The sequence below is a fragment of the Hippichthys cyanospilos genome, chromosome 16 (assembly GCF_059441005.1).
Source record: "Hippichthys cyanospilos isolate Australia breed blue-spotted pipefish chromosome 16, RoL_Hcya_1.0, whole genome shotgun sequence".
NCBI classification, from domain to species: domain Eukaryota; kingdom Metazoa; phylum Chordata; class Actinopteri; order Syngnathiformes; family Syngnathidae; genus Hippichthys; species Hippichthys cyanospilos.
The window spans coordinates 16,508,814-16,519,738 of record NC_142384.1 but is presented as its reverse complement, the minus strand read 5'-3'; the positions used below and the strand labels follow the sequence as shown (position 1 = coordinate 16,519,738).

At 40.6% G+C, this 10,925-nt stretch overlaps 1 protein-coding gene across 1 annotated transcript in view; it reads left to right on the top strand.

The window, feature by feature from the left end:
- Nucleotides 1-149: 149 nt before the first annotated feature.
- Nucleotides 150-10,925, top strand: part of cpt1a2b (carnitine palmitoyltransferase 1A2b) — a 15,572-nt gene continuing 4,796 nt past the window's right edge. The window contains exons 1-13 of the mRNA XM_088436842.1: nucleotides 150-216; nucleotides 1,724-1,866; nucleotides 2,768-2,907; nucleotides 4,038-4,215; nucleotides 4,507-4,608; nucleotides 4,698-4,835; nucleotides 5,256-5,333; nucleotides 5,829-5,936; nucleotides 6,077-6,164; nucleotides 6,278-6,473; nucleotides 6,694-6,882; nucleotides 7,799-7,904; nucleotides 8,684-8,800. Of these exons, the coding sequence (XP_088292968.1) occupies nucleotides 1,726-1,866; nucleotides 2,768-2,907; nucleotides 4,038-4,215; nucleotides 4,507-4,608; nucleotides 4,698-4,835; nucleotides 5,256-5,333; nucleotides 5,829-5,936; nucleotides 6,077-6,164; nucleotides 6,278-6,473; nucleotides 6,694-6,882; nucleotides 7,799-7,904; nucleotides 8,684-8,800 (1,581 nt within the window). The 5' untranslated portion in view covers nucleotides 150-216; nucleotides 1,724-1,725. The remainder of the gene's footprint in view (nucleotides 217-1,723; nucleotides 1,867-2,767; nucleotides 2,908-4,037; nucleotides 4,216-4,506; nucleotides 4,609-4,697; nucleotides 4,836-5,255; nucleotides 5,334-5,828; nucleotides 5,937-6,076; nucleotides 6,165-6,277; nucleotides 6,474-6,693; nucleotides 6,883-7,798; nucleotides 7,905-8,683; nucleotides 8,801-10,925) is intronic.

The window sequence follows — 10,925 nt, the reverse complement described above, 5'->3', positions numbered from 1 at the left end:
AAAGAGGAAGTCGTCTTCTTGTACGCAGACGATCTTTGGCGTCGAGAGTGAATGGTGAAAGCCGAGTTGCTAGCAAGCTAAGCTAGTTTACCCGGAGGGTGCTAGAGAGCCGGCGAGGCGGAGGAGGAGGAGGAGGAGGAGGAGGAGGGAGGGGCACAAACAGAAGCTTCTCTGTCAGTCACACTTGCCGTGCAACCGCCTTCCAGCAAAACCCAGGTATATACGAACTCGCATTGTGTTCAATTTTCTCGTGTTAATTGTGTAGTTTTGAGGATTTATTGCAAAGATCCGTGCGCTCGTTGTGTTTCGGGGCGGGCGGGGATGGTGCTGAGCCTGAATGGCGCTCTTGTGTGCAGCCTACTGCATTGCTTCTCAAAAATGAGATGAAATGTCCTATATCGGAAAATGCATATGATTTAGCTTGATGTGATTTTTATTTATTGTTACTATTCGCTGGACGCGGATGGCGCGGGGATGGAGTACAGCACGAGGTATGCCAGTTGTGCAACAAAACCGGTTTTCGAGAGTAAAGACACATCAAAGCAAGTTTGGCCGACGGTTGTCATGCTTGCGTCGTCTCACGACGCATAATTGATTAAAGCCTTGAGCGTGAACTGAAATTATTATTATTAGTGACACGCGGTGATGATGCTGTGACGTCAACCTGCTGCATTTTTGAAAGTCGTTTGCTTTTAGTTCTTTAATAGGCCCAGTGATTTGCGATGGGGCGATTCCGCAGATGCTTGAGATTCTTGAAAATATTTGAATTGCATTGTTCCCCGTTTGCTTACAATCTGTTCTTTTTTTTTCATCCAAACAAAGTGTGTTCCCTCTCAATTTAAATACAGTTCCTCAATCCTGCAAAATAGTTGTGTGTGTGTGTGTGTGTGTGTGTATGTATGTATGTGTGTGTGTATAATATATATATATATATATATATATATATATATATATATATATATATATATATACACACACACAAAATATACATAATATATACAATATATTTTTTTAAGTAAAAAAATATTTTAAAAAAAAGTTAAAAAAATATTTTTTTAATAAGTAATTTTTTAAAATGTTTTAGTAAGTAATTTTAATTTTTTTTGGCTCTGTACTTTGTGTTGAAGCATCGGAATTGGGTGAGGATTCAATGTACAAATACCCTGAATAAACATTACAACATACAACACATCTCTGTCTGCAGTTAAAATCATTACAATTTTTTTTTTGCTTTCAAATTATTTCAGTTTTTTTTTTGCTGTGACATATTTTCACAGCTACAGATCTTGCCCTGTGACCTCTGTATGACATCTGGTTCTTATCCCAAGCTGTTATTTAACTAAACGAACATAAAAAGTAATACTGATTCTACATCGTGTTATGAATATTGGCATGTTTGTATTTAAACATAGAACAACAGAATTTAAAGGGTGGCTAAAGCCAGGATAGTCCAATTTTTACAAACAGTGTCATTGTCCTTTCAATAATATATAATCTATGATTCAATCATATACTTTATGACTGCAAAAAGACACTGATGGCTGCATCATAACATTCTGTGTGGAGACATGGTACTATGACAAATAGACTATTCTATATTGCAACGCTGGCTACATCCTAGTAAGCAAGGAGTGAGAAAAGTTAGGTTGATTTTTGATATGAAACTGACTTTGTCACTATTTTAAAAATGTCTTGTTGATTATTTTGTCGCGTGGATCAATAGCCATGGCGGAGGCTCACCAGGCCGTGGCCTTCCAGTTCACCATAACGCCGGAGGGCATCGATCTGCAGCTCTCATATCAGGCACTCAACCAAATCTACCTGTCGGGAGTACGATCGTGGAAAAAGCGTGTCAGCCGCATGAGGGTAAGTCAACGAAAGCTTGATAGATGTCTGCTTAATTTATGTTTAGCTCGCTGAAATTTACCTGCTGTGTTTTTGCCGAGTGTGAAAAGGGTTGAGGTGTAAATCAGTGCCTCTGAATCAAAAACGTTTATGAATGAAATAGAAGTAAAATGTATTTTTTTAATACATAATACAGACCATATTTCTCCGAGTACAAGTCGAGTTTTTTTCCCTCGTTTTCAACCCCCATTTTAGGGGGGGGTTCAACTTATAACCTTGGACGTGCGCTTGAACAAATGTTCCACGCTCTGATCTCACAACAGTCGCAAGAAAGCTTGGGATTATATCCCAAGTAAGATGATCAGCAAATCCTTTTCGAAGACATCCAAACAGACCCCCTTTTAAGGTGGTCTAAAATGTTGTCTACTTTTTGTTCCAAAGTTGCAAGATGCGCCGCGGTCGTGGAGCGCAGTTACCAAAATTTCAGATGTGTTGAGGGAGAGGCCTCTCCGCGCGCCAGCACGACCAGAAATGCACAAAACGGTCTACCAAATTCTCAACTAGACTTGCACCTGCAGGAAATTGAAAGCGTGCTTGTATTTCGACCTAGCACACGTGCTCCCGTCTGCAAATTTCGAGTATTCTCTGGCGTACATGTACCGTGAAATATTTACATTCGGTTGTGTTGCTACGACTTTTAAGATCCTGGTTACCTAACAGCGTCATTCGTGCGATCACCTTTGCTGTCTTTAATGTTTTAAAGTACCTCTAATGCTTGAAAAAAACGCAACATTCTTTTTAAAGGCAGAATTGTCATATTTATTTCAAAGTATGTGTTTAGAGATTCATTTAGAGATGGTTGTCTATTTGAATTTCCCATAGGGATGAGCTTTACTGTACTCTTTTAAAATTTGCTTTGCAGAACCGGGTGATTAAGGGGATGTATCCGGCCAGCCCTTCATCCTGGCTATTTGTGGTCATTGCCATCCTGGCCACCATGTACATGCGTTCTGATCCCAGCATGGGGCTCATTGCCAAGATACAGCAACACCTCCCCCTCAGGTAAAGATACATAAAAATAAGGAGCCTCTTTGAGTGTTTCTCTTTGCTTTTTGGCATGATCAATATTTACAGTATTTATTCTTTTCCACTGAGCAATTCCCTCTGTGCAGATTTTTAAATGCAAAATTTGCCTGTCTATAACGCGACCAAATTGAGGTCACGGTCCAGTCACTGTGCCAGTGTGACACGATGTTGCCAGACGAGCGAAATAAAAACAATAATAGAAGTTGCTCCAACACACCTACCGTACGTTCTCTGCATATTTGACTGAAGAGTCATCAGTGAGCAATGTGGGTGTGTTTCCAGCACATGAACTTTGACCCATATCCCAAACAGCCGCTTGATTGACTGCCACTCAGCGGTACTGACTCACTGTTCGCATTATGGTCTAACACGCGTACACTCACGCACACGCTCGTTCCATTTTATTTTGATAGCATCCATTAGTAAATTACTTCACCGCCTGCTCTGTCCTAGACATTACTCCCAAACGTCGCCACCATCCTATTGGCATGCAGAGTCTACTGACCCGATTCAAATCTGCAAATTGTTGCTAATACTCCCTAATAGATATTTAAACCGTCACGATTGAGCAGCAATTCGGACAGGCCCACTATTACACCAATTTATCAGCTAATGTACATGTTGCATAATGTAACAGATATTTCCCAGAAGGATCAATGTATATCTTGTGTATATGTATTATTATATGTATTGGACAAACAGTTGACATGAAACTGTCCTCTCTTTCGATCATAGTGCACATCTGTTCTCAAAAATCATTTCACAAAGTACAGAAATGGCTAAAAGCATCTTAAAATCTAGAATTGTTTATTGAAAAGAAGACTGGTAAGGCTAACAACAATCAACGCTGAAAATTAGGATTTTTCTCATTCTTTCAAGCTTTTTTTTTTTTTAAATAAATGCAGGGGTGCGCGTACCCCAATTTGAGAACCAAAATTTTGCCTTTACAAAGATGAAGCTAAGATGAAGCTAATCGATAGCATTGGATAGCATACAAGTCTAAATAAAACATTAGCGTGTAGTTCAATGTCTGATTACTATGACTCAATTTAAAAAAAGACAAAACAACAACCTTCTGTTTTCTTTCTTTTGCCTCATCCATCCAGCCTCCACGTGTCCCTCAGCGCTCAGGGTCAGACGATGCTTTCAGCACTGGTCTTCAGCACGCTGCTGTGGCTTTCCATTATCCTTGCACTCAGGTTCTGCCTCAAACTACTGCTCTCCTACCACCAGTGGATGTTTGAGCAGCACGGCCGAGTTTCCAACACCACCAAAATCTGGGTGGTAAGTCATGCTCCTACCCCCCCCCCCCCCCCCCCCCCCCCCCCCCTTTCTAAAATGCCTTCTAAAAAAGTGCAATAAAGTATACCCGGCAAAGTAATGGAGCCAAAACAAAATGTTTCGAAAGCTCGAGAAGAGGAACAAAACAGACAATTTGAAACTAAACAAATAAACAGTGGTTGCGAGATGAAAAAGACGATGGCGGATGCTACATGTAAGTGCATTCTATTTCAGTAAATTTTACTGTGATGTGTGTTAATATCTGTTGGCGGTTTTTGCTCACATTTTTTTCAGACTCTATTGAGGCTCTTATCCAGCAGAAAGCCTCTTCTGTACAGCTATCAAACATCACTACCTCATCTGCCTGTTCCTGCCATAAAGGACACACTGAGCAGGGTGCGTGAACAAACACTAACACGTCTCCATTCGCGGGGTATCGATTAGTACGTTACGATAACATCGTTAACGTTCCGTTTCTTCCTCAGTACTTGGAGTCGACGCGTCCGCTGTTGTCGGATTCTGAATTCAAACGGATGACGAAACTGGCGTCTGATTTTGAGTGCAACCTGGGCAATCGACTCCAACGTTACTTAAAACTCAAAGCTCTCTGGGCTACAAATTATGTAAGTAACTTGCCGATTATTCGTAACAACGCTAACATTTTTCACGTTTTCATACTTGTTACCGTTCTTTGGTGTTTGGCAGTAAATCGGTGCTTCTTATGCACTTGAAAATTATTCATTAGCATTCCTGATTGAAATCAATTGAATGGCAAATTAAGGGCGCCAACAAAATGACTTCATTACACTGACATTGTTTTGTACGCCATCCTGTAGTCTGATTACTTTTCAAAGACTGTTTAATAAATGTACAGTAAGCAATCAACTGCACTCGTTGATGCTGACAACCTGACAGTTGCTGTTCCTACTGATCACTTTTTTAGCATGTTTTCTTATTTATACAGTGGAATGGTAGTTATTATTTACTTATTTATTAAAAAGAGTTTTGCCCTAAATATATATAAATGACTGTTTTCTTTTCAGGTGAGTGACTGGTGGGAAGAATACATTTACCTCAGAAGCCGAGGCCCTATAATGGTCAACAGTAACTACTATGGCATGGTAACCACCCGTATTTTTTCTTAGACCACTAGGGGGAGCCAATTACTTCTAAATGTGCAATACTTGTGCTTGAAGCGTTCTTTCGTGTCAATTCACATCTGTACCCTATCAGTTCCAACGCAACACTTTCTTTTTTTTGTTTTGTCCGAAAGTGGGGGGTTACTAATATCCAGCAAAGTGATCAATCAAACAAAGAAATAAACTTAATCAAGTACAGATTCTCAACAGAAGTGGGGCATTACGTAAAGTACTGAAATTTGCCTGTAAGTCAGATATGAACCAAATTGCCCGGGAGGCCAGTTAGCAGCTTTCTTATGACCAAATTTGCATTTTACTAAAGGAATAAATGGTTTTTGTGTGAGGTTTCTGCGGAATAGTTTAATTTTATTGACCTCTTTGACACTTTCTATCTCTATCGGTGGCTTATAGTTTCGAAAAATCATCGGTTGTGATCTACAATCTTCCCCATTCTATATGTTTGCGTGTACTTTGCAGGACTTCCTATATGTGACCCCAACTTCGATGCAAGCTGCAAGGGCAGGCAACACAATTACAGCCATGCTCCTTTATCGCCGCAAGGTCAACCGGGAGGAACTCAAGCCGGTATTTAGTCTCTTTCGATATAATTTCTGAACCGGGAAAGTGTTTTCTTTCCTGTGAAATAAGAAACAGGTTACATGTTTGTACACAGTTGAATAAATTATTCAATAGATGGTTTTTATTTTTGTTTGTCTATGACCTAGAGCCGCGTTCCAGGTACCGTCATCCCTCTTTGTGCCGCCCAAACCGAGAGGATGTTCAACACGACACGTACTCCTGGAGTTGAGACTGGTAACACACACACGCATGCACCATTTCGACAAGTGTGCTCTACGTGTTGACAAAAATGAGCAGCGAAGCAAATTCTATCCTTGTTTTTCCACCGCTGTCCTCAAATTTCACAGATGTTCTCCAGCACTGGCTGGACAGCGAGTTTGTGGCTGTATATCACAAGGGACGCTATTTCCGCTTGTGGGTGTACCGGGCTGGCCGCCTGCTCTCTCCAAGAGAGATTGAGTACCAGATGCAGAGGATCCTAGATGACCCTTCACCCCCACAACCTGGAGAAGACAAACTAGGAGCACTCACTGCTGGAGACAGGTAGAAACCACGGCGAATGCCAAATGTGTTCCCTATTAATTGGGCTTCTTTTATGATGTGTGACTGTACTTCACATTTGTGTTCATATGCCACCACATATACATGAAAAGTAACCAGGCTATAAGATTAGAGATCATTAGCTACAGCCAATTCTTTCCCGCACAATAATAGTCGTATGCTAGCAGCATTTTTTTCTTTCTGTGTTCCTATCCATTCCCAGAATTCCTTGGTCCCAGGTGAGAAAGCAGTACTTCCGCTCCGGCATCAACAAGCGATCGTTGGACGCGATAGAGAAGGCGGCTTTCTTCGTCACCTTGGACGACGAAGAGCAAGGCATGCGGGGGAACGACCCGGCAGGAAATTTGGACCGATATGCCAAGTCGCTGCTCCATGGCAAATGTTACGATAGGTGAGGACAAAAGTGAAGAAATGAAATGGCAAAAGTCCATATTCTTCAACAACACAAGATCTTTCACGTGAGGTTTGATTCAATTATCCATCATGTCCGTCGCCCGCCCACCCATCCATTTTCTTTAGCCGGTGCCTATCCCAACCGTCTTCGGGCATTGTGCAAAACTATGCTGCTTTATATATGCAGTGACATTTTGACGACCTCCTTTTTCAAGTTATAAGCCATCTTTTGGTCAAATGTAAAAAAATAACCTGTTTGTGGCATCACTTGCTAGGCCACACCCATAAGAGACTCGCATCCAACACTTGGATACTACAGTATGTACAGTAAATACACTTTTATTTGAACTTATCTTTTCAATGTTTTCTTGTTTTCATATAGAGTACAATTTTCTTGAATAAAAACTCTGTATTTTTTGGAGTGCTGGGATTTTAATGACCATTTCAGCGGAAAAACTGAATTATCAATTAAATTGCGTTATGATAAATGGTCTGGAATGAGTTAACCTTGTAACCCAAGGCAACACTTTATTCTATAGTGGCTTATCCTCACAAGTGTCACAGGCTTGCTGGTGCCTATCCCAGCTGACACTGGGCAGCTGGTTGCCAGCCAATTGCAGTTCACACAGAGACAAACAATCACACCTAAGGACAATTTAGAATGTCCAATGCACCTACCGTTCATGTTTTTTAATGGGGCGTGGGAGGAAGCCAGATTTCCCGCAGAAAACCCACATTGGCTCGGGGAGAACATGCAAACTCCACACAGGCGCGAGGTGGATTTGAACTCGGGGCCCCCGAACTGTGTGGCAGACGTGCCAACCACTCTTCCACTTATCCTGTTGCACCAATCCCGAACCTAATGATGTCAAATTTCAGTTTTTCTTTTCCTGTTTCTTTCCTGCGTTTCCTAGGTGGTTTGACAAATCGTTTTCAGTTGTAATCTACAAGAATGGGAAGAATGGACTCAACGCTGAACACTCCTGGGCTGATGCACCAACCGTGGCTCATCTTTGGGAGGTGTGTGTGTGTGTGAGAGGGAGGGGTGTGTCCTTGGTTTCTACAGATGCAATTCTACAACAAATCTACATCTCAAAAGCTATTACGTGTCCATATTATCCAAAGGTATTCCTATGTGTTGATGAATCTAATGTATTCCAATTTACAAGGTTCAACAAATGAGGAAAATAAATATTTGAGTGTGTACAATCCTCAAAATAAAAATGAAAAAAGCAACAGATAGAGTATATAAATAATGGTGATTAAAGTCCAGTCCCAACTTTGGCAGAACACTCACCTTTAAAATCGCCTTAAAAGTTATTCTAACAGTCTTAAATAAGTCAAAGGAAATTTCTGTCCGTTCATTCACATTTTACGTTGGCGTCTCTGCTTTTAACTATGTTATCGGTAAAGTTTTCTGCAAGCAACATTCAATATCTGAAAAAAATTGCTGAAACATTTTCTGATGTTAAGGCCCCGATATATCAATGTCAGTTTATCAGTTTGAGCGAAATGGAAATATCAACTTGAATAGAAGAATAGAACGATGAGATCAATTGGTTGTCTTCCAGTGAAATATAACGTTAATAAATGCTCATAGTGATGTTATGGCTTACAGCTGCTAATCCTCAAATTAAAAAACTTAAAAGAAGTGTAGATTGTTTCCTATGACCTGTTTAGTTCCTTCAAATGCTGTAGGTGCCTCATTCATCACACATACGCTACTGATTTCAAACGCACAAAAAAACCTTCTCACCGAATTTCACATTGTCTTGACTTTTGAATCCGCGTATTTTCAGTACACGCTCGCCACTGACGCCTTCCATCTGGGATACACTGAGGATGGACACTGTAAGGGTGAAGTGGACCGCTCATTACCTCACCCTCAGAGGCTTACCTGGGACCTCCCAGCAGAGGTAATATTATGACTTTAGTATATCATTTGCGTTGTAGAACAAGCTACTGTATTTTCCGCGCTTTAAGGCGCACCCTCAATTAATGACATATTTGAAAACGTTTTCCACATATAAGGCGCACCGGCTTATAAGGCGCACCCTCAATTAATGACATATCTGAAAACGTTTTCCATATATAAGGCGCACCGGATTATAAGGCGCACCCTCAATTAATGACATACAGGGTGACCCAAAAAGATGCGTACCCATATTTTATTCGATAAAAAATGTGGGGTTTCCTCAAAGACGATGTATACCAGGGAAATCCACAAACAATTGAGGAACCGAAAACTGCCATCACAGCAAAAATAAGAGCCATCCCGAAAGAGGAGTGTGTAAAAGCGATTGACAACTTTGTCAGACGAGTACAGGTTTGCTTGCAACGGAATGGTGGACATTTGGAACACATCTTGGGAAAGCCATAAATTGACTAAAAATTGACAGAAATAGCTGAAACTCTGGTGAATGGTCTTCCATAAACTGAATAATGTGCGGTTGTAATTTGAAATAAATAGCTTTTTAATCAAAGTCACAATTGAAATTTTCACGGGTACGCATCTTTTTGGGTCGAAAACTTTTTCAATCACAATATAGTAATACTCAAAGTAATAACAACAATAACTCAAATAATAATAAACTTTAAACTCTCAGTAGCATAATAACTCAATGTCAATATGAGCGAACTTGTTGAACTGTAAACACACAAAAGAAACAGGTAAAGCTTACTTTATCACTTCATTCCCCATCTACCGATCCCAATCTCAATATCGATCCGTATATAAGGCGCACCTGATTATAAGGCGCACCATTGGCTTTTTAAATAAAAATAAGGCTTTTGGGTGCGCCTTATAGTGCAAAAAAATATGGTAGCTTTTCTCCCACTCGCCCACTCACCACTCATGTTTAGGCAGACCCCATAACCACGTGCACACTCCAGATCCTATCACACACACCTGAATGTTTTCATTCCATTTGCTAATGCGTTCGGACAGGCTTGCGGTATCAACAAATGAATGTTGTTGAAAGTTCACACCAGATGTCGAGGCGTGGCGTGGCGCTGTCCCGTGCTGTGTAATATGGCATTGAATCGAGTTCCTGACTGTGTCCTCTGGGGACTTCCGTTTGGCGTTTAATACCAACCGCACCCTAGATGATGAATTAGTTATCTTGGATAGCTAATTCGAGCCAGTTTGGATTTCCTGACAAATCTCAATCTCCCGCAAAATCTGCAGGTGGCCTTTTCAAGTGAAACATCCTGACTTCCTGCATCCCTTCTACCTGCACAATAGCCGACAGGAAGGCTGTCCGCAGAAAATCGCCGATTGCCCTCTCAGTTACCTCAAAGAATTGCAAAAAAAATGGACTCATTCCACCCTAGAAATCAACTGTTTGGGCTTCTACCATCAGGCAGATGTTACAGAATCCTAAAATCAAGAACAGAATTTATTTATTTATTTTTTGCCAATGTTATCTTATTCTTAAACTCATCATTTTAGTGTCTATGGGTTTGCTAGTGACTTGATTATAAATGTACTTTATATTGTGATTTTTTTTTTTCATATTTTGTGAATCAAAACAAAATTGCTGGCAAAGCGGTGAAGGCAATTCCATGTGCGATCCAACTGAGAACTACAAAAAAAAAAAAACTGTTGTTTCCTATGTGGACCCCATCACATCATCATCTCATAAGTGCTGGTGTTGCCTTGCTGAAATGGAATGTGGGATCAATAATGAGTGTGTCATACCGAAAGCGAAAGTTCCTTTTATGGCCTTCTTCCTGAACAAGAATGGAAAAACGTTCTCCCTTTCCTAAGGAAAGCATGCAAAAAAGTGGATATAAACAGTCTACACAACCCTATTGTTGTTAAATGCCAGATTTCTGATAGACCAATGAAATTTCAAGAACCTTTCCACTGTTATTTTGACCTTATAACCCGTGTTTTTCAGAATAGAAACCATATTTTTAAACTGATACTGTGCACACACTGGCTGTGTTCACAATTTAACATCCGCTGCAGCGGCCAATCACGTTGTCCATTTCCTGTTTTGCCGATTTAGCGTCGATATAATTTTGCTCCTCCGGCTA